Raw genomic sequence first — 24513 nt, 5'->3', positions numbered from 1 at the left:
TAAAGCTGTCTCCACTGATCTCCATATGTCAAAGCTCGCTTATTTCCTGTGCACCTGGGCGAACCACTTGCAAAAGATGGATGTTGTGTTGGAATCTGGAACTCGTTCAACTAAGGGCTCGTTCAACTAAGGACTGGCGTAGCTGCAGGCGATAACTTTGTGTAGAACAGAAAATGGCGCTCTTTAAGTAAAAGTTTTGATGAATATGTAGTACTTATTTTGCAAAGGCAACCATTACGGATAGAATATAAAATAATTGAAAGTTCAAAACTTAAGTCACAGTAAGGAATTTAAAGTTATGATACAGTAATTTATAATAATTATATGTTTTGCTTTCATGGAAATGAAACTCATTATGGTAGTCTCAATGTTTACTTGCTGTGCTTTCTCGTTTTCTAGAAGATTTGAGAGTCTTTCTTGTGGCATTGTAGACAATTTGAGTAAATTGCGTTTTTGAGAATTTATGTTCTGCATTGATGAATATAGTGACAAAATTAACTCCCCATCTACAAAAATTTTCAGCAATGTGTAGTTTAACAGACACATTGCTGAAAATTTTTGTAGATGGGGGGGTTAATTTTGTCACTATATACTCTAAATAATTTACAGTATTTTGAAGTGAGGATGTAGATAAAACACCACCACAATTTAATAAGTTAATTTCAATACTAATGAAATTTCCATAACAAATGCCATGTTTCATGTAACTATCAAAACCAATAATATGCTAATATAATGTAATGTTCTCTCATAACTCTAATTTGTCTATATGATATATGTAGATTATGATGGCAAGTGAATATTTGTTACTATACAGAAATTTCTTGGGGATTTAAATGGGAGGATTTTGCGACACTATTTAGTATAGAATATGAAAAGAAGATGGTAACTTGCAATGTCAAACTCAAATTTACGAGGTGCCATAATCTCATACTTTAAGATACTTCCCAGTCAGAAAGCAGTTCTTAGGACAGTTTATTTGAGAAGTTAAATCAACAAGACCTTTGGATTTCAAACATTTTTCTTTTGTAAACTAAATCGTATCTATATTCTCAGAAGAAAAAAATAATGTGTCAAAAACTTATTGTAATTAACATAAAAAAGCCTATCTTTGGAGCCTACAAAGTTATAAAAATTAATACATTAAGAAAAATCTTTTAAATAATAAAGATGTCTATGATGTAAGTGGCATCCCCTCAGAAGAGGCCTCTTGTGTAGGACCTCCCACCAACAATTACACATGGAGACCCTCTCTGGTGAGAGAGAACCTGGAAATTCTAATAAGAGAACACATCTGTGGAGCGCCTGGGTGGCTCAGTGGGTTAAAGCCTCTGCTTTCGGCTCAGGTCATGGTCCCAGGGTCCTGGAATTGAGCCCCACATTGGGTTCTCTGCTCAGCAGGGAGCATGCTTCCCTCTCTCTCTGCCTGCCTCTCTGCCTACTCGCGATCTCTGTCTGTCAAATAAATAAAATCTTAAAAAAGAGAGAGAGAGAGAGAGAGAGAGAACACCTTCCTAAAAAATGAGGGTGGATGGTAGACATTTCTCTGGGGGCCTTCACTGCATTTCTGAATGTATGTTGAGGAAATTTTATTTGAATACTCAGGATCACTTAAAACCATTGTCATCTATCACAGCCAGTACTTGAAACTCCATTCTGAATGTGATTCAGTGACTTCCCCGATGTGAGCATGAGTTTACTTCTCTGTACAACTGGGAGCCAACAACATTGTTCTGAGGATTACTGGGATCTTGTGTGAGGGTCCCACTACAGCAGGTACGGACGATAGCTGTGTCGGAGGACGACCATAATAGCAGCTCTAGACCTCAGAGTCTAAGGTGAGAGTTCATAAATAGTGTTGTTAACTTTTCCTTATTTAAAAAGATTTTATACTTCAGTTGAAAAAGATTCAACGATTCTAGCTCAAATATCAGAAAAAATCTATATTTTAAAAAGTAGGGAAGTGTACTCTCTAATTTGTATTGTATATCAACTTTCTTGATGCATTTGTCCAACTTCTAAAAATTTTACATGGTTGCTAAGTAAATGCACATTTAGATGGCCTGTAAAATGTGAAGTCCTCATTATGTTTTATTTATTAAATTATTTTTTGATAAATTTAATAATTATGGAAAGTGCAAAGAATGATGTAATAACCCTTTGCTTCTATCTCCCAGAATTAACAGTTATAATTCTACTGATGTATTTGGCTTATATTTATTTAGACAAATTAAAACGTTACATAGACGTGAACTCCCTACCACTGCCTATCCTGTTCCCCCGTCCCCATGTTCTTCCCACAAGAAACCACTATAATGAATTTAGAGTATTGCCTTACAGTCCATTCTTACATCTTTATAGTAATTACATGTGTGTTCTTGAGTAATGTAGATGGTTGCTCTTGTTTGTTTTAAAAATTTTCATGAATGATATCATAATTTTGTTTTATTCTGCAGCTTGCTCCTTTTACTCAAAATTATATATATTTTTAGGTCTCTCTGTATTAAAAAAATAGGTCTGTAATTGAGTTGTGAAAATGGGCTTAAATATCTTAGTTCTGCTGTTGTTTTTGACTTTTTTGGTTTCCTATTTATTTATTTATATACTTGTTTTGATTTTTAAAAAAATATTTTGTTTATTTTTGAGAGAAGTGAGAGAGAAAGAGAGTGAGGAAAAGAGAGAATGAAGGTGATAGGCAGAGGGAGAGGGAAAAGGAGGCTCTGCTCCCTAGAGCCTGGTCCCAGGGGCTCAATCCCAGAACCCCAGGATCATGACCTGAGCCAAAGGCAGACACTTAACTGACTGAGCCACCCAGGCGCCCCGTTCTTTTTTTTTCTTTAAATTTTTGAAATTATCATCCACTTAAAGTAAAGTTGGAGCTACATGTTTCATTTTTTCTTGAACCTTTAAGAGGGAGTTGCTGACATGGTTTCCCATCACTCCTGAATGCTTTGATATGTACTTATAAGGACATTCTTCATTAAGAGCACAATATGGCTATTAAAATCCAGAAATTAGCACTGATACATTACTACTATCTAACCTTCAGACCCCACTCAAGTTTCACTGATTCTCCCAATATTGTCCGTTAGACAAAAGGGTCCAGTTCAAACTCTCGCACTGCACGTATTTGTCTTGCCTTTAATCAGAGTCTCGTAAACTCAGAGTTTCCCATTTCATTCGGTGGGAATGGATTACCTTCTGTTGCTAACATGATTGATGTTGTTGCTTAAATTTTCCTAGAGGGGTCAGTGAGAGTTTCTTTATCTGGCTTCTATGTACATTTGACATGTCCCCTTTATTACTGGAACATTTCTTCATTTTTTTGCCTAGACAACCAGATGTTCCCGTCTCATCCCATACTTTCCCTGCCCTAGCCTTGAAATCAGCCCTTCCCTTGAGGAACCTTGGTTTGTTTTAGAAGAGAATGGTATTGTATTTAGAAACCAGGAAGTGAGTGTTAGGTGTGAGTGTTGCTATCTGGGTATAGCTGCTCCCAGGCCATCTTAGTGGATAGAGCTGGAAAACGCCTGGATACACATGCACACATACATACTGACATCTATACCCATACTACATCCGAACACACGGACATTTGCATCCATATTTAGTTCTGTATCTATCTCCATATATTGAGTTCATGATACCTCCAGTTCCAGTCCAACACCGTAGTGCTGTTTCTAGGTCTCTCTCCATATTGTAATTTCCCTTAATCAACAGTGAGAAAGTTGACTCTTGTTATCTTTCCTATATTTATTTATGTGAGTAATACCTTTGTAGATATCCATTCTCTCAATGCCAGTCACTCAGCAGGTCCCATGGAGATGTCCTTGCCATCCAATTGGGTTCTAATACCCTGCACTGCCTCTTCCCTCCTAACTTTGCCTTTGACTTTGAACCCTGTATTGGGCCTGTTCTCCACTTAGATACCCTCCTCCTCTTCTTGGGCTCTGTGCACACTATGCTGGGCCTCCCGTCTGTGTAGAAGACTTCCACGTCCCCCTGAACTTTGACACCATGCGCTAGCCAGTCCCACACTAGCCAGTCCCTCCTTACTCGGCTCAGGCTCTGCTGCTTACTGCTGCCAGTGCTCCCCCACACATGGGTGCTCCCCTTTCCCTCTTTGGGAATGGACACCCTGTGTCTGCTTTTGCAAGGTTGTGAAATGATTCATTCTTTTTTTTTTTTCCCCCTAAAAGCTGGATTGTTTTACCTTTCATATTTAGATTTGCTAATTCATCTGGAATTGATCTTTTTATAGAGTACGAGGTATGTGTCAATATCCATTTTAAAAATTATGGCTATCTGATTGACCCACCATTTATTGTAAAGAACATAAGTTTTTTCTTTTCTTTTCTTTTCTTTTTAAAGATTTTTATTTATGTTTTTGACAGACAGAGATCACAAGTAGGCAGAGAGGCAGACAGAGAGAGAGGAAGGGAAGCAGGGAGCTCCTGCTGAGTAGAGAGCCCAATGCGGGGCTCGATCCCAGGACCCTGGGATCATGACCTGAGCTGAAGACAGAGGCTTAACCCATTGAGCCACCAAGGCGCCCCATAAGTATTTTTCTTCTATGTGCTCTCACTCTACCATCTTGACCCTAAAGTTCCTCATTGCCAAGTTGTAAAGTCAAGTAAGATGATTATTTGCTTGCCCAGAATATAGATTAGAATTCGATAAAAGGGAGAGTATGTTGAAATTTCCTTTAGACTTCTCAAATGGGGAAAACCTCATTCTTCTGAGTGAGACCAGGACGACCTGGTCCTCTGAGGCTCTCATGAGCCATTGGCTGCTATTGAGTACTCAGTGTCTTCTACAACACTCAGATTTTCAATATATAGAAATGAAGTGTCATGATGTACAGAAAAATCTGTAAATTATGCATTATGCTTGCGGAGCCTACCTGTCTCTGTTCCTGCTCCTGTGACACTGAATGGCTCACTATCCCATCTGAAATTGTTAAATAAAGCTTATACTCGGAACACTTAATGAGGGATGTTCAATTTTCTCCCTCCCTAATGTATTTATTTCCCCAATAATTAAGCTCTTAGTGAAATATTCCTACTTATACTAAATGGCATTGAGAATTGTGGAATTTTATGAAGAAACATCTTCTAGATGGGTATAGGAGAAAACTGAAACATGGGAAGGTTCAGGAACTTTTTAAAAACTCTGTAACTGATCATTGACAGACTTCCTGATTCTGACACACCGGTTTACCCAAATCAGCTTATTTTAATGTTTTCTTTTCCCTATAACAAATTATAGTTTTATGAGATGGGACAACATGTCATTTAAATTTTACATAAGTATAGGCGAAGTATAAATATAATTAATACTAGAGCTAAAAGTTTCTATTTCCTGCTGTGATATCACAGTTCACCTGCACTTTCTCGGTGGGATGAGACTGTTTCTTTTCTTTTCTTTTTTTTTTAAGATTTTATTTATTTCTTTGACAGAGACAGAGAGATCACAAGTAGGCAGAGAGGCAGGCAGAGAGAAAGGGGGAAACAGGCTCCCTGCTGAGCAGAGAGCCTGATGTGGGGCTTGATCCCAGGACCCTGAGACCATGACCTGAGCTGTAGGCAGAGGCTAAACCCACTGAGCCACCCATGCACCCTAAGACTGTTTCTGTTTCGTTTGACCTTCTATTAGATAGACAGCGGAGCATATTCGGTCAGGAGATATGCTTTCTCTGGTCACACATGTCAGTTGATTCAACAACTTCCCTGAAAATGTCTGATTTTGATTGTGGAATTCATTGCTAATGGACAGAATTAGAATCTGTGCTGACAATGAGAAAAGTCTGTGAGTCACAGTATTTCAAAATCTTCAAATGGTAACTCCTCCTAGAGAATCCGCTTTCACCTGTTGACTAACTGCTGCAGATTCAAGAATCTGGAACAAATTCAAGAGCACGGCATAAACACAAGCTAGCCAAAGCTTTTCTTAGCAATCTATTACTGGACTACAATACTTCTTGTTTTTTTAAATTTTTTAGCCTCAGAAGATCTTTTTTTTTTTTTAAGCCTGAGATCACAAGGCTATCAGTCATAGATGAGATCTACAGTAGTGTGAAAAAGTGATCAAACTTCTCTTAGGATATAATAAATTTGGATAATTTTTCCTAAGGCAAGTGCTTTGGCCAGAGAGGCAGACCGACGTGCTGGTGACTTCGGAAGTCTACCTTGCGTAGCAGGCCTTTGACAGCTCAACGCTTGCTCCCAATGCAAACATTTCCACTCTGCCTTCTCTAAGTTTCCTTTAGTTGGTTTTAACCTAGTATCATCTGTATAGAATGAATCCCACAATTCACTAAGGATGGCCAATAGCTTTGGCCCTTAGGAAGTTGTTTGCCGTTTTAAGAGGACTTACTAATAGCGGGAAGGTGGGGTTGCTGAGAAAGTGGGTTTGGTCTAACTCTGAGACATTTGTGTGCTAAAGGGATAGATGTAGGTCACTATCAAGGTAGCTTGAGAAGGAATAGTTGTTAGGGAGAGAGGTACTTTCAGGATGGTATATGATACTTGAGCATACTTGCAGGCTGGAAAGAGTCAGTGACAGAGAGAGAGACAGAATTGGAAAAATAAGTTGGGAAGAGAACTTGAGGAATAAATTAATGGGCATGATTTGGACCAAGAAGATGATAGAGGACCAACAGTCTCTTTGACCATGTGAAGGTCTGGCCGTTTTGTCAAAAATCAAAAGCCAATTAAATGAGCACAACTACATCAAGCCAGAAGATTCATGAATTAGATAACTATTCCTGATAGTCCCAGGAGAGCCAGTGTTTCACACTGAGACAGATCAGATTCATGAAGTTCACTAGAACTTCTTTTCATTTGAGAAGAGTAATTTTAAAAGCTTGAGTTCATGCAAAGTAATTGCACCAAAGACTCACTGGCAATATTCTGTTATACCCAATGCTGAGTTCAAAGCAGTTCTTATATACTCTAAGGATTTAGAAGACTAATGGAATTAAAGTTGATCCCAAGTGAAAATTCAAGCAAAGGCAAAGAATGACAACAGCAACTAAAACTGTAGGTTATAATCTTGTAGCTATAAAGAGGACTAAGTTCCCTTTGTTGACTATATGTATTTTATTTGAGTACGTAGATTTTTAATAGAATGTTTACAAAATTCATGACATAATACCAGTTATATTTATACATTGTTTCTAATCCTTATGACTTAGCCAAATAAACATTTTACAAATGAGGAAAATATCAGAGAGCTTAATTTTTGTACAAGGCTACACAATTAGAAAAAATCCCGTTTCAAATCATCAATGTTCCCTAGTCATAAGTAATATGTTTGGGAAATCTTTAAATCTATGAATTCTAAACACTATTATATTTCTTTCTCTCTGTGGCTTTATTTATTTATGTCAGTATTAACTTATAGTCAATGTTTGTTTTCTTTATAGTAAAAAATAACCTCTTCTATAAGTGCTAGGAAAAGTAGTATGGAATAATAAAAATAGTAAGTATTTAATAATAATAATAATATTAGTAATAATTAGTAATAATAATAATAGTAAGGGATTTTATTAAGTAATGAGTAAGTAAGAAGGTTGTCATGGAAAGAGCTCTGAAGAAGGATCTTGATTCTAACTGTAGCTCTGCCCCTGGGCTTTAACTCCTTAATCTTCAGAACTAGGAAGTTCTGAAGATTGGATGATCTCTGAGATGATTTCTGAGACTCTACCAGCCCATACAGTCCAGACCTGCACTTGACACTGTGTTTATCAGTGTTAACTGGCTGGCCGATCCATTCAGTGACAGCGTAATATCAGTGTGGCTAGGTTCTTGGTTCAAATTAGAAGTTTCATTCTATTCCAGTGGTCATGGACACCACCTCTGACTCACGTCACAGCTCACAGCTGAAGTCAAGCAAGGAATATGGGTGTTTTATTGCAAATCCATTTGCTCTGTTGGAAGTACATATTAATGGTATCTTCATACAGCAAAGGAAACATACTATATTTAAAGCGTGACCAGTGCAGCTTCTTTAGTGTCCAAAAACCAGGAAGCAGTTTAGCATCAGGAAGAAGGGGGTCACGTACTTTGAGGAATGAAAAGCTTTGTAACATGAAGTAGTGTTCTGAAAGGGTCATAGTTGGGAGTTTGGGGAGCTCAGATAGCAGCAGCTGGAGCCCAGATGCATGAAAGGGCAGGCTGAGCAATGTGTGTTACTTATGGTCATGACTAAGCCTAAAGCAGGCTCTTCATCCATGTGACATTGGCTGCCTGACCTTGGTGCTTTTATAAACCGGAGACATGTGCACACATGGGTACATGTACCTGTGGTGACTAATCCACATGCCTGTGTTTTTCAACCCTCATACTTCACACAAGGAGGCAATGGGAATTTGGCCTCATGAGAGGTAGTTCTCAAACTTACAACATAGTTTTGCTTTTGGTACAGAAATAATAACATGTGTATACTCCTTCACCAGGTGAAAAACTGAATAAATAAACAAATGGAATAATTTTCATCCCCCAATATTTAGCTTTTCGTATAATCTTAACTTAAAATCCATTTATGCTTGCTGCTTATGATAAGGGTAGCAATTAGGACTTAAGAGCAGATATGGTATTAGTCTTTGAATAATGGACAATGGAATTGTGCTTTGGGTGTTCATAAATTAAAACATGCTGACATGCTTTGTTCCTAGAGAAAGAAAAACATGTTGTTGGACATTCTCTGTATATTTAGACAAAGTTTTCAGGTAATTAAAAAGGTAATGTTGATAGCTGATTTTATGTTCCTCTGAAATGAATGTTTGGTAATATTACTAGAACATTCAAAAGGAACTGTTTATAAGCAACCACTTCTTATAAAGGTGCTTTGTTTTAAAATTAAGTCCAGTGAAGCATTCTAATTAGCTTACAAATGTCCATTTGTAAATGTGCACAAAGTATTCAAAAGTCCATATTGTTATACCTCATATTTAACACCTCTTACTCGGTAGGTTTTCAAATAAATATTTATTGAGTGCTCTCCAAAATGAACAGACTTGAGAGGATGGTCTTGAAATGGTCCTTTAAAGGAGATAAGTGGTTTATTTACTTGAATTATCTAAACATCTCACTCTTTTTTTTTTGAATCACCTTTTTTATGCTTATGATTCAGATGGCACAGTATACGTAGTACAAGAACATCAAATTCTGATGACAGATAATAGAGAGTAATGGCTATAAGTAGCATTTTTCTAGGGTGGAAATAAAATCTGTTCAAAGGTCAATTTGACAAACTTTTGTAACTCCAGTTGTTAATAGAAGAGACTGAGATTTGCATTCTGTTTATCTTGGAACGTTCCCACGTTGGACACACTGGAGATTATTTTTCGAAGAGGTGCATAAATTGTCTGTGTGTCATATTAACGAATATGTTTTTACTCTGCTTACACAGGTGCAAACACCTGTGATAACTAGAACTGTTTTTTATTCAAACATTCATCCCGGTAGAGAGTGTAGCACTCTACCGGGATGAATGTTTGAATCCCGTGTTTACTCTGAAAAAACCTGTAATCTAGTTAATCATGAGTCCAAAGTTCATAGAAGCCCAGATCTCAACCTTAATGGATGGTTTCATTGATCATTGTTAGCTTTAATAAGCTTATAAATGTAAACACAGTGACTAGTCTCTTTACTAAGAAAATGTGTTATTCTGTGAGCTAAATCAAAACTGGTTGGCATTCTTTGTTCATGGCATGAATTCCTATGTAGGGTCTGGTATGAACTTATTGAGAGACAAAATATTAGTATACGGGGATAAAATGTGTTCTCATTTTTTAAAAGTTTTAATTCTTTTTCATTTCAACAGTGCTATTTTTATTTTATTTTGTACTTCATATATTAAAAACAATTTTCATATTGCATTCATTCTTTTTAAATTAGGTTTTTATTTTGATTTCAGTTAGTTAACACACAGAACTCATCACAGCAAGTGCCCTCCTTAATTCCGTCACCTATTTCATCCATCACCCACTCCCTCCCCACAGATTGTTCTCTATAATTAAGAGTCTGTTTTTTACTCTCTCTCTCTCTTTCTCTCTTTTTTCCCTTTGCTTATTTATTTTGTTTCTTTAGTTCCACATATGTGTGAAATCACACATATGTGTGATTCATTTTGCCTAGCATTATACTCTCTAGTTCTATCCATGTCATTGCAAATGGCAAGATTTTATTATTTTTTATGGCTGAATAGTATTCCATTCTCTCTCACTCTCTCTCTTTCTCTCTCTCTCACACACACACACACACACACACACACACACATCTTCTTTATCCATTCATCAGTTGATGGACAAATTCTTTCCATAATTTGGCTATTGTTGATAATGTTGCTATAAACCTTGGAGGGCATGTGTCTCTTCACATCAGTATTTTTGTATCCTTTGGGTAAATACCTGTTTATACAAAGTGTAATTGCTGGGTTGTAGGGTTGTTCCATTTTTAACTTTTTAAAAAAATTATCAGCATCAGGGAAAGACAAATATATTTTTAACTTTTTGTGGAACTACCATAGTGTTTTCCACAGTGGCTGCACCAGTTTGCATTCCCACTGGCAGTGTAAGTGGGTTCCCCTTCCTCTGCATCTTTGCCAACATCTGTTGTTGATTTTAGCCATTCTGACTGGTGTGAGGTGGGATCTCATTGTAGTATTGATTTGTATTTCCCCGATGCCGAGTGAGGTTGAGTATTTTTAATGTGTCTGTTAACTCTCTCTATGTCTTCTTTGAAAAACTGTCTATTCACATCTTCTGCCCATTTCTTAACTGTTAGGGCCAATTTAATGTTAAAACCTGTTTAACTATTAGGGCCTGCTTAGCCAGAGCAACTCCATATTGCCTAGGTAGCCATATTGTTGTTTACATCCACAGACTTCATTCCGGGAATAAACAAACACCCCGTAGTTACTGGTATGGTTCCGGGTATTGGTTCTGGGAGTAAACGCCTTAACAATAGAAGCCACATACCTTGGGTCTGCGGTTATGCCCTATAAAACCAGCCTGTCAGATCAGGACGGGGTCGCTCTCTTCAGAGGTGGCCCTGGCCGGTCAGTCTGACTTCTAATGCTTGGCACAGAATAAAACTTCACATAACTTTCACTTTGTCTCAGTCTCGTTCCCCTGGCCAATCAGTCTAACTTCTAATGCTTGGCATAGAATAGGCTTTGCCTAACTTTCACTTTGTCTCAGTCTTGTTCCTTTGATAATGGACCCCAACATTAACTGGTTTATTTATTTTGGGGGGTGCTGAGTTTTATAAGTTCTTTATACATTTTGGATACTAGCTTTTTTTTTTTTTAATCAAATATGTCATTGTAAATATCTTGTCTCATACAGTAGGCTGCCATTTATTTATATCTTAATGTGGTCCCTATAGTTTATTTTTGCTTTTGTTTCCCTTGCTTCAGGAGACCTATCTGGTAAGAAGTTGCTATGGACAATGTCAAAGAAGTTACTGCCTTGGTCTCCTCTAGGATTTTGATGGTTTCAGGTCTTTCATCCTTTTTGAGTTTGTTATTTTGTATGGTGTAAGAAGGTGGTTCAGTTTCATTCTTTTGCATTTGGTGTCCAGGTTTCCCAACACCATTTGTGGAAAAGACTGTCCTTTTCCTACTTGATATTGTTTCCTGTTTTGTCAAAGATTAATTGACCATATAATTATGGGTTTATTTCTCAGTTTTCTATTCTGCTCCATTGTTCTATGTGTTAGTACCACACTTTTTTGATTATTACAACTTTGTAATATAACTTGAAGTCTGGAATTGCGATGCCTCCAGCTTTGCTTTTCTTTTTCAAGATTGCTTTGGCTATTTGGGGTCCTTTGTGGTTCCATACTAATTTTAGGATTGTTTGTTCAGTTCTGTGAAAAATGCTATTGGTATTTTGATAGCGATTACTTTCAATGTATAGATTGCCTTGAGTAGTATAGACATTTTAACAATATTTGTTTTTCCCATCCATGAGCATGGAATATCTTTCCATTTCTTTGTGTCACCTTCAATTTGTTTCATCAGCATTTTATAGGTTTCAGAGTACATGTTTTTCACCTTTTTGGTTAGGCTTATTCCTAGGTATCTTACTAACTTTGGTGCAATTTTAAATGGGATTGACCCTGAATTTCTTTTTCTGCTACTTCACTATTGGTATATAGACATGCAGCAGATTTGCTGTATTTGTGTATTCATTTTGTATCTGTTGACTTCACTGCATTAATTTGTCAGTTCTAGCAGTTTTTTGGTGGAGTCTTCAGGGTTTTCTATTTATGCGTTAATCTCTAGTTATTAATTCTCTACATGTTGAAATTTCTAGATTTAATTGTTGAAAGAACAATTTTTATTAAATATAATGAACATGAAACTTCAGGGCATGCTTCACAGGCCTTGGTCGCTTAGTCTGAATTACCAGATTTCAGCCATATTTCTCTTGAATTTCAGATTAGAACTGTCTTATTATAAAAAAACAAATTTTATATTATTTTATTTTATTTTATTTATTTGAAAGAAAGCGAAAGAGAGAGAGAGAGAGAGGAAAGAGATTGAGAGCATGAGCAGGGTGGAGGGGCAGAGGGAAAAGCAGACTCCCTGCTGAGCAGGGAGCCCAATGTGGAGCTCCATCCCAGAACCACCAGATCATGACCTGAGCCATAGGCAGACCTTAACTGACTGAACCACCCAGGCACCCCTATACTACCTTTTTAAAAAACTAATTATTAAACATGTGAACCTAAGCCATTCATTATTATTCTACTGTATACTACTATACGATATACATTAACATGCAATATAATGTCTAATGCACACTTTTATCATGAATCTTTCATTATTTAACCTCTTTTTAGTATAGTACACAGGTCCTCAGCTGTGCTTCCTGACCCCAGCTGAGGTGTTGATTAATCCTCTACAGATAACAGCTGGCAGAATTTCACTGGAAAAAGCCATGAGGTGTGAGAGGGAACAGCTCTGGGGATTGAATATTTCTCAAACAGATTCTATTTGCTCCTTCTGATAAAGTCATTCCATCTCCATCCCCTAGTCCAGAAATACTGGTGCTATTAATTTCAACACTTTTGCAAGACCCTGGAGGGTGTATTGGGTTGGTTTTCCGTATTCTCCACTGCTGCTTTGGATTTCAGCTTTCTTGAGTTTTCTAAGTCAATTACCATTTATTTCCCTAGCTTCCAAACTTTTAAGTGTAAAGATTTCCCAGAACAAAATACTTTAAAATGACATATGAACAAAAAAATATAGTCTATTTTGGATACAGTCATTTCTTTGATCTCTATGTTTCTTATTTATTTTAATGTTGCTCCAGTTGCAATCTCAAAGCCTGACGGGCCAAGTAGGTGTTGTGGTTCTTCTCACTGGATCCAAACCTTAGTCAGGTCAGAGTTAGAAATAACCAGTGAAGTCTGGGGGGATTCCAGAGCAATACAACATGTAGCTCCATCTTCCATTTTGGGACAATAGGAGATTACCTGCTCCAGACCCAGAGGGTAGGGTATAGATATAGAGGGTTGGATAATCGAGTAGAGATGACTTTGTGACCGGGGGTGAGACAAAGGGTGCAAGACTGTCCCTAGCTCCCCTTCTCCACATCCTGCCAGTTCCCCATGGTTTTATGTGGAGGGGACATTTTCAGAGTTTCCAATGTATCCCCAATGAGGAGCATGGGAAGTAGGTAAGACATGCAAGTTAGGGGTGTTGCTATGTGGCTACCATAGTGAGAGGCAAGGTGACAAGACAGAACCAGGGGCCAGGTAGAATTCAGTGAGATGCAAAGGACCCATTACTCCAGGGAAAGCTGAGCTAAGACTTCTGGAGATGATGCTGGAGGTGGGTTTATTGTCTGCTCCCAACCATGTGGGGAAAACAGACAAGTGAAACCATGGATTTTAGCAGTGGATCCAATAGGATCCCCTTACTCAGAAGGGCCCTGAGCCTGTCTCCTCTTGGAGATGCCATCTTGGGAAGGAAGAAGCAGCAGTGATGAATTTTTGAGCATAAAGAAACAGACTTGAGGGAGGTCTGAGCCTTGAAGGCACTGACTATTTCGTTTGAAAGAAACATTTATAAAATAAAAGACCATTTCAATGCACAAAAAATTGTTTTTATGGGAAAGGGACTGAATTACCTTTAGCAAATTTAAATACCCCTCCACATCAGCAGAAATTTATGGGCTCCTAAGAAAGAGTAAGAACTAAAGAAGTCACATTTTTCTTAAAATATCTGAGTTGTTAGTGTACATGTCAAGATATGATTGGGCCCTTTTGTTGGAATGTTGATTTTATTTGAATTCATTGAATGCCACTTCATTAGGTATTTTAAAACTATTTATGTATTTATTATGTATGTTGCATCTGGTGGTATAATTGTTTGAATATGAAACTAGAGAAATCTAGGGAATTTTTTTCTGACATGCACTATAACAATTAAAACAGGTAACAGACAATTGCAGGTTGTGTTAGAATACAAGATTGTCAGTTGGTATTTAATACAGTTGCAAAATCAGCTTGTTAAGGAAAGATAATCAGACTCCCCCAAATCTCTTGATGTCATAATATAAATATAAATTGTGGAGTATGACATACAAAAAATTTAATGAGTTAAATGTGACTAAATTATTGCTAGCCCAAGAGGGAGAAAGCTGCAGACATAGCTAAGTGTCCATTTCCACGTCCATTTACAGCCGGCACATATCTCCCGCTCCCTTTTCTTCAGTAACAATAAGAAAAACGTCTAAAAGCCTTGATTTTAGGTTTGGAGCCAACAGTTTGCTGTACTTCTGCCCAAAGCCATGGATGTCTTCCTGTGTAAGCGTGCTTGAGGGTGTGCACTCCGGTCTGTATAAGACGTCATTAAGCTTTGGGATAGAGAGTCACTGTGTCGTAGCCCTCCGGGGGCCTCGTGCGAGCCCTTGCATGAGTTTCGCAGTACAGCTCCCCCTCCACGAAGAAGTAGCCCTTCTGTTTGAGGTTGAGGTTACAGTCGGCGCACACGAAACACTCTGGATGCCGGTACTTATCCCGTGCCTTCACGACAGCACCACTGTTGAGGAAAAGGAGGGGAAGTGAAAAACAGAAACGGAAAACATGCTACGAGGGCGATAACAGGGCGGATAGGGCAGGTGTGATCTGTTTCATGGGTGGGCGGTAGCCTCCCGGGGAAAGCCGGCACAGCTGTGCGAGTGAGGTCATGGTCGGGGAGAACCAAGACAACCGCAGTAACACACCACGGCGTTCTCTCGGATGTTGACGTGTGAATATTTGCCCGATTTTTCAAACAAGTCGCTTCTATACACGTTATGGGATCTTCCTTCACGATCTATGCTGATTCTTTCCTTGAAAGAGGAAAACATCATCTAGATAAGACTAATACCTCTGCCAAGGATTCGGATTTTGACGACGCTTGCCTACACAACTAGAGGTCCCTCTAATTGCTTCATATCTTGCCACTGCAGCCTCCTGTCCGTGGAGCACAGAGGAAACAGCAAAGGGCAGAGATGGAATTTCCATTTCTGTAGACTCAAGTCTACTGTCAAAACAGTTTACTCCAACTTAGGAGCAATAATTGCTTTTGGTACCATCCTAAACTCGTGTGTTTCATGAGATCCTCTTTGCTCCTGAGTTGCGGGTCCTGTGTCTTTCTTTCCTTGTGTGTCACATTCCCCTCCTTGTTCTAACCAGGTTTCTCTCCCTCTTCCCTCCTGGGATGACTCCTGGGATCACTGCACACACAGTATCGCTGTGTGTGAGCTAACAGTGGAGGCGCAGAATAGAGGGGCGGGAGAAGTGACCACGTGGGGCGTCTGCAGGGGAGAGACTGAAATGATCTGGAGATTTGAACCAGCAAGTGTCACTGTGCAAACACAAGGGACCTTGAAATGGAAGTGGACTGCATTTTTAAAAGCTAGACTTCAATATTTGTGCAAATTAAGAAACTGAATAAGGATAATATGTTTTCATGAACCACATGATGACCCTCATGTTTGGTTTCCTCAGTTTATACCAAAGAGGAAGTACTGAAAAACTATACATTAACCAAGGGAGGGCATTTTTGAAGTGAAGCTATGCTTCTTGGAAGCAATTTTTTAAAAATAGGCCTGGAGGACAGTTTTGTTTTTTTTTTTTTAAATGAGAATATATCTGAAATTCGAAGTCCAGATTGCTGACTCACATCATATGCCAGTTTTAGGGTACGTTGAAGGGATTCTGGTCAAAATGTGCTAAATGTTGGACACAGTTCAGTTCACTGACTAGAAACGGAGAGCGGGTACCAAGATTTATAGCGAAGGCCTGGGTTAAAAATGAAACTTACACGATGCCGCTCCCACATTTGTCACAGAGCGGCATCTTCTGAGCGCTGCCAGCACTGCCGTGGGCTTTGGTAACGGGAGCTCGCACACTCCGGGTTCCAGCAGGACGGTCGTCTGAAAAACAAAGTGTTTCCATTTATGGCAAGGGAACAGCTGGCTACAGTTTGTACTTCGCTTCTATTTTAAGGTGTGCACTTTAACCCAAGGAATTCTCCAGTTGCGCCAGCTCTCTCATTTCAAAAGTTGGAGGACAGGTTCAAGCATCACTTGTTCGGAAGGAGGGCCCTTCCAGAAAGAAGTCGTTAAAATTTGTTGTTGTCCTTGTTGGAGGGAGTGGTTAGAAAATGCCAAAAGGAGTGGAAAACATTTGGCATTTTTTTTCTTCTTCTTATTGCCGTAAAACATACAGAACATATAATGGACCATCTTGACCACTTCTGAAGGCGTAATTCAGTAATTCAGTAGCAGCAAATACTTAGACAGTGTTGTGCACCCATCACCAACAGTTCTTTCCAGAACTCTTTCATCCTCCAAAAACAAAAAACAAAAAAACCGTCTGTACCTATCAAACAGTAACTCCCCACTCCCTCTTCCTCCCAGATCGCGGTACTTCTATTCTACTGTCTGTCTTTAGGACTTTCCTATCCCCGGTGCCTCACAGGAGTGGACGCATGCAGTTTTTATCTTCCTGTGTCTGGCCTATTTCCGTCGGCATGTTTTCAGGGTTCATCCCTGTTGCAGCATGCATTAGAATTTCATTCATTTTTGAGGCTGAATAATGCTCTGTTGGATGGAAAGACCACATTTTGTTTATCCGTTGATCGGGTGATAGACAGATGTGTGGTTTTCACTTTCTGGCTATTGTGGATAAAGATCTGTGAATATTGGTTATGAATATATCTTTGAGTCCCTGCTTTCGATTCTTTGGGTACATACCCAGGAGTCCAGTTGTTGGATAATACAGTAATTTCTGTGTTTAACTTTTTGAGGAACCGCTATCCTGGTTTTCACAGTGGCTGCACCATTTTACATTCCCTCAACCATGAACAAGAGTCCCAGTTTTCCCACGTGCTCTCCAACACTTGTAAGTTTTTTTGTTTTTTAAATAGCCAACTTAATAGGGCACTTTGCATTTTTGTGCAACTTTTAAAGGACAATGTGTATCTTTGTGGGATAGAAAAACATTGATAAGATTATGACCCCTGAGGACAGCAGGAGTGGGCTAGAGATTCAGCCTTATTTCTTACTGGCTGTGTCTCCTTGTACAAATCTCTCTCTGCGGCAGTTTCTCATTTGTTGAAAGGGAAAATCAATAGTCCCTATCTCACAGGTTATTGGGAGGACTAAGTGATCAAGCACACAAAATACTTAGCACAGGGTTTGGAACACAGTAAGGGTTCATCTCAGTGTTATTTTAAAATTTTGATGATTCTGACTCTCTGGAGTGGAGGGAGGCTGAGAAATTTAGCGATATCCATTTAAAATTCCAACTTACGATTTTTGAGCCCAACTAGCCCCTTGACGACTATGAATGGAATTTATCTCTGGTGTCCTTTTATCACTGGGTTGGTGGCTACTTGGATACATTCTGGGAGCTCCTTTTCTAAACCAAGCACCGTTCAGATCTTCCTCAGGGAAGATTCATGGGATCACTGAACTGAATCAATGCTGAGTCTTTCATTCTGCAGTATGTTTGCTCTCCTCCCCCTCTCTGTACTGTTCCATTCATGGCTGCTCACCATCGTTCACTAATTCCTGGAGCACTCTGAAGGAGCCCGACTGGCGAGGCTGAGTAGGCTCATTCCGATTGTCGTGGAGCATCCGGTATACGTCAGACTGGGGAGGCACTGAGGCTGTGGGTTCACTGAAACACAGGACGGCATGTGAAGCAGTGTCAGAAGCCGTGTGAGGCATGGCATGTGCAAGAAACCACAAGACATGACTAAGTGATAATCACTGCATTTGCAGTAACTCCTGAGCCAAGATTCAGTTAATCTCTATACAGTTAAAAATACGGTATGAGTTCACATGGGTCAACTTCATGATGTCGTTCATTAACCTGGGAGTCACATCAGCACTTCTTCACCTAGCAGAATGCGTCAGAGGACAAGTACAATGTGATTGTTTGGGAATAGTGATTTAAAAAACAATAATACCCTTGTCTGATGGATATATCATTATAATGTGAAAAAAATGAACTTTTCTCAGAAAACAGACAACATACACATGGGAAGAAATGCAGGAGTGAGCCCAGTTTGATTATTCTCAGTCATAAAATTGTCTATAAAATTCAGATTCATTTCTGATATTCAACTGAAAAGTATGGTTTAATTTTGCCTCTAAGGTTAATTTGTGAACTCCAGAAAACAACAAAGGTATCATTTTGCCTATAAGCTGAAGAAATTTAGCTTGTATGTGAAAGTCTATAATGTAGAAACTTTCATATATATGTCAGTTATATTGATTACATTATGTTTTTTAATAGCCATATTATAATTCACTTATGATAACAGTGATAGCAGCTTTATTTTACTATTCTACAAATATAATTCATGATGAACAATAAGGAACTGCCACAGTAATACTACCTCAGACACTAAATGCTTTATTATTTTATGTCATTTAATTATAGTATCTAGAATAGGTAGTTGCTATCTCCACATATTTTTACTTCCTGTATCACATTTTAAAATCATCATCTTATATATCTGAAATTCTTTGCAAAAAGGCTTTGAGATGCATTACATGGTTATTATCCCATTGTATTCATCGCAAGAGACATTTGGGGATTTAGTTACATAGTACTCTAAAACATTATAAAACTTTCATTTATAAAAAGTGGTTATATAATATTGAAAGTAGTAGTAAGATTTTATCTTATAATAAGTCCTTTTATTTGAAAAAACTTGATGGCAAAAGTACTTTGAGCAAATACTCCTAATAAAGATGAAATTAGTCAAAATAGGGACCAATGGAAATTAAGTATTTACATTAATAGCTTGGAGCTTATAAAAGCTTTTTCATGGTAAAAGTTCTAAATGTAAAAATGACTACCTCTCCACAAGCTACCATTAAAAGAGACAAGAGTTGTCATCCCTTAAAATTCCTCCGAGCCTCCCATTCCTTACCAATTTTTGACCTCCAAAGAAGCAGTAGGAGTATACTAGATTATAAGTCACTTTTGAGAAGTATTGTACTAGACATTTGTAAAGAACATTATAGCTTCTAAAAGACATAGACATTTTTTCCTTCCCTGATTTCTTCTTCTTCTTCTTCTTTTTTTTTTTTTTTTTGTGCTCTGTCACATAAAGCTCTATTTAGTTAATTCTTGAAATCACTTTTATCTTTAAGTCTAGATATTTGCAGTACACCCCTAGTATTCTTTTTCTTTATAGCTTTCCACCCAGCCTTCTTTCAATTACGACACTATTAAAAGACACCAGTAAAGTTGACATTGCCCATGTGTTTAGTTAATATGCCCATGGTTCAGAAAGACTCGCATTACCTCATGGAGGGTGCTTCCCCTAGAGCTGTTGAAACCTGACCCTGAAGTGTTTCCATAATATTGTCATCTGAGTACAACTGCATAGGTGTATTAAATTGAGCATGTACAATCTTCACACCGGGAAGCTCCATTTCCAAAGGAATGTTAGGGGCCATCTTAGCAGCAACTTTCAAGTCACCTGGGCAAATAGTACTAAGAGTACTGACAGAAGAAGGGGTGCTACGTCCACTGCCACCGTCAATACCGGACGGAGTGCTGCATCCACTGTGTTAATGACCACGTGACACAGAGGTGACACAGGAATCAGAAAAATCCAGACACAACACAGAGAACAAGTACAGAGAGGTTAAAAGGAATTGAAGACAGAAAGGAAGAAGTGAATTAAATCAAATTCAAATGAAAAATCAAAGGGCTAGGATGTATTTTACAAAGGGAAGACATTTCAAGATTCATGATTGAAAAGAGTGCAAGAAAATTAAAAATTACAGGTGATATTGCATTTTTTGGCTCTGTTCTACTAGGCAATATGTTGAGGGTTACCCACAGAGTAGTATGCGAGGTAGAAAAGATGCAACTATCTTTACTTTTTTAAAATAGGCCAAACAATTTTAAAACTTGCCCACATCACAAACAGATGATGTGGGGAAATGACACTGGTGGGATGGCTCTTTTACATTTATGAGCTGCGGTATTTAAAATCAAAATATTACTGAGCGATTCTTCACAGATAGTAAGGGACTACGCAACATGAAGATCCAGTCAAATATTTAGGCTAAACATTTCAAAATACGAAATGTGTTTCAGAAATGCAGTTATGCTTTCGTTGTAGAATAACTAGTAACTTGAAGGTTCTGTGATAAAGATTATGTTTTAAAGCTATTTTGTAAATGCCTTATAGTTGGGATTTTAACTTTTTCTACTTTCATTCTCTACTTTTGTGAAGAATACATGTTAATAAACTGTTCAGTCATTTAATACAGGCTCTAGAAACAGCCAATAAATGCTTGTCACCTTGAAATTAATTGATTAGAGGGTAGATAAGGTGGTCTTAGACTCTTTGGATATACCTAGGGCTAAGCTCTGTTTCTGCCATACATAGCTATTTCCTGTAATAATTTTGGAGGCTCACATGTATTTCCATGCATACTTCTTATTTCATTTTAAAGATCAACTGAGGGGACTTATTATACTTATTACTAAAATATGAGAAAAGCCAGTCATGCAATTTCAAGAACAACTAGGTAGATTTCATATTCTCTACGAATCTGGATAAGAGGCTAGTCGCAGCTGACATGCCAATGACTGAAGTCATTTTTCTACATGCATTTTAAGGGCAGCGTGAGAAATGCATTTTACGAGAAAATGGAATATACTGAGATTTTGTTTTTAAGCACAGTCATTTAAGACTAAGCCAAAAGAAATGTTAGTATTTGTAAACTTTCATCACGCTTGCAGGTTAGTGTTGCTATAAACACCAGACAGAGAACAATTTATATGATGTGTTTATCTCAAAGTCCGTTTTCTCCTGGGGCTCAAGTATGGCCGTTGCGTTTACTCTTTAGGGCTGCGAATGCTAACCTTGGCCCCATATGGACAGCAAAACCAAGTGGGTATTAGACCCCAATTTTGTTGACTTCATCAGTGTGGTAGCCTGCCTCGTCTGGACAACCCATGCCACAAAATGGAATTTTAAACGTATTTGTCTCGTGTTACCAGTTCAACCAACTGCATGGCCTAAATGAGGCAAGTGTATAGGGATGTGCTCCTTCACTTCCTGCCTGTTAAGAGCCTATTTAAAACCCAGTCTCTAAATTGTTTGATCACATACAAAATGCCCAATGGCTTATTTACCATTTTTGTAGGCTCAACACTGTACTAGCTCCTGAAATCGACCTCAGTTGGTTTAAAAAAAAAAAAAAAAAAGTCAATTTTCAGTTATAGTGCAGTTTACTCAGGGTTATATTGATTTGACCTAAGTGCAATGAAGCATAGTAAACTGTAATTTTGGGATTTGAAACACTGGGTTGACTCTTGGGAGAGTTGAGCTTTAAATAGTGAATCTTGTCAGTAAGCATTTATAGCTACTCTGACCCTATGTGTGCCATGGGGTAGATAGCTAAACTATGAGCAGTCAGAACTTACAGACAGACCTTATTTTGTAGTTGTAATTAATAAGTAATCTTGCATATAACATGTTTGTATACACAGTTTTATTTCAGCAAGGGTGGTGTCTTCTATTGCTTGGTTTCTTTATCATTCTATTTAGGGACCTGTAGTTATTGAGGAGATAGGAAGTAAACCTTAAGCAAACAAGAATGATCTCTTATAAATTTTTGGGACAGTTTCACAAGATCTCTTGAACTGATAATTTAAATAGTTTTCATGGACTCCAATCACTTTGGTAGTGCCATGGGTCACCATGACCTATTCCTGTGACCTGAAAAGATAGGGAGTAATGAGATTTTTTGACTTTGACTTCGTGACTTGGCAGGACCACTTGTCAGGTTGATGATACACTCAATCACTTCTTGCCTCCATAGATCATCAGACTGAGAACTAACTTCCCTGGCCTTATACAGACTTTCTGGGATGAGCTTCTTGAAGTGACTTGTCCAAAAACCACTCACAAGATTCTGTCATTTGGATCTATAAAATAAAAATTTTATATTTACATATTTGCCTATGAAGATACTGCCTTTTAAATATGATTCAATTATGAGATAATGAAAAGAACCATAACTAGCAGTAAGGCCCTAGGGAGATGAATGTATGAACAATTTAGCATCTCCCATTTACTTTGGATTAAAAAGTTGTTCATTGATGGTGTAGGTGTAGCTTGGTGTGTAGACACCTGAAATGCCACCTTGACAAAGAATCGTTTGGTAAGAACAAGAAATTCAGAAGCTAGAGTAAATAGTGAGAGGACACAGGAAGAAAGGAAAAATAGTACAGGCATTTTTACATTTCTTTAAGATTAAGTGCTGGTGCCTGTCTTTAAAGCAAACCTTTTTACCCCCATTCCTCCTCTCTCCTTCTCCAAATTCAGCTGTATGAAGAGGCACCTTACAATGACAAAAGGATGAGGGGCTTGTTAGGATTACCATTTTTGAATTAAAATGCAAATATAAAAGAAGGCCATTAGCTACCTAAATCTCTCTGACTTTCCCTGAATTTTTATGACATTAAATGTCTTACTGGTTTTTAGAGGCAAGATCTGTTACTCTAATGCCTCCTGAAGTCCTATAATTCAGATTAGTGAGCGTAGAGTTAAACCAGCCTCAAAAGAATGCAAGTGTATTAATTTTACGATGCTCCTTTAGAAAGTTGTATATATATTTATTCAGTGGTAAAATAGCATTTTCCCTCTTAATCTAGTGTTATGATATCAGGGGTGGGGCTGGGAAGCTGTTGAATGTGGAGAAGTAGGGAGAAAATTCAGAGGAAAATAGAATGGAAGCCAAGGAATAAAAAAGAAAAGTAAAGAAAGCTTGTGCAGAGTTGAATGAATGAGAGAGGGGTGTTAACTCTTGTTTCTTCTTGCCATCAGAAAATATTATCAGGTACTCTTAGGATTTTGTTCCTTCATCTAATGAACATCGATGGAGCATTTAGTCTGTCCCAGCCTTGTTTCTAGGTGCTGGGAAGATAGAAGTTGCTCCATTCTAGTGGGGGGGAGGGGAGGGGAGATACACTTTGTAGTCACTGGCTTCTTAACTTCGCTTCCTCATCTTCCACTCTGTCTCTCCTGCCTGAGTCTGATATCACAAAATTGTCCAGCTTATTTTGAGATAATCCTCTGGCCCCAACTCCAGTTTATGGGAAGGTCTGCGTAAGGAGATCACATATCCATTGATGACTGACCATCCAAAGCAGGTATCATAAACTTGGATACCCCCAGGGGCTAGTAGGGCTACACATGTATGAAAATGGGCCCAGTATCAGGAATGGTGGGCATTTTGACAGGATGGAGAGTAGATGTTCTATCTTAAGGCATTTACTTAAGTTTTTTTTTTTTTTTTTTTTTTTTTTTTTTTTTAACAACGGGAGGATTATGTAAAACACTGTCTATAAATTGGATGGGCCACAGTTTGGGACACTGGATATAGATCATTAGTCAATAATCCTAACCACCAACTTCCTTCTTCAGGGCTGATTAATGGAGCTGAGGTCAGAGGAATAGGTTTGAGGTTTCCCAAAGTCACTCTTTCCCAATGTGCCAACACAGGGCATTAATTTCTCCCCCTTGGGTTGGAGTACAATTTCTAGAGAAGAAATTTATTTGAAAAGGATCATCTGACCATGATCTTTTTCTCTGATTGACAGCCATGAAGCACTTCCTCATTCTTATTGCAGTGTGTACACGGTTATCCATGAGGGTATATATATATATATATATATATATATATACATCTCCCTCTCTCCCAACTCTTTCCTTCTACTTACTTTCCCCCATGTAGAAAAGCTCCTTTTCAAGTGACTTCTCTTCCTTTGCAAGTATCCGCAAGAAGGCAGAGTTATTGTTATGTAAGAGCTAGAAAGAGTGGGATTACCAGCGGGTTGGTGGAGCAGTGGGAAGCAGGTGTTGAGGTGGGCTGCTCAGAGAATGTCAAACATGGAAGGGCTGCCCCGGGGCTCCCACTGGGCCCACCTGCTTCCCTTACTCCTGACCAGGGGCTGGTTT

At 38.3% G+C, this 24513-nt stretch overlaps 1 protein-coding gene across 3 annotated transcripts in view; it reads right to left on the bottom strand.

The window, feature by feature from the left end:
* Window positions 1–14332: 14332 nt before the first annotated feature.
* Window positions 14333–24513, bottom strand: part of PDLIM3 (PDZ and LIM domain 3) — a 30269-nt gene continuing 20088 nt past the window's right edge. For 2 of the 3 annotated variants that reach the window (XM_059156040.1, XM_059156039.1), the window contains exons 5-7: window positions 18067–18191; window positions 16330–16441; window positions 14333–15060 (exon numbers count right to left, since the gene is read on the bottom strand). In XM_059156040.1, the coding sequence (XP_059012023.1) occupies window positions 14871–15060; window positions 16330–16441; window positions 18067–18191 (427 nt within the window). In that variant the 3' untranslated portion in view covers window positions 14333–14870. Of the gene's footprint in view, window positions 15061–16329; window positions 16442–18066; window positions 18192–19832; window positions 20097–24513 lie in introns of all 3 variants that reach the window. The other variant, XM_059156038.1, reaches the window with a different exon arrangement.

Source organism: Mustela lutreola, chromosome 18 (assembly GCF_030435805.1).
Source record: "Mustela lutreola isolate mMusLut2 chromosome 18, mMusLut2.pri, whole genome shotgun sequence".
In the NCBI taxonomy this organism is placed as follows: domain Eukaryota; kingdom Metazoa; phylum Chordata; class Mammalia; order Carnivora; family Mustelidae; genus Mustela; species Mustela lutreola.
This window is presented reverse-complemented; position numbering and strand designations above follow the sequence as displayed.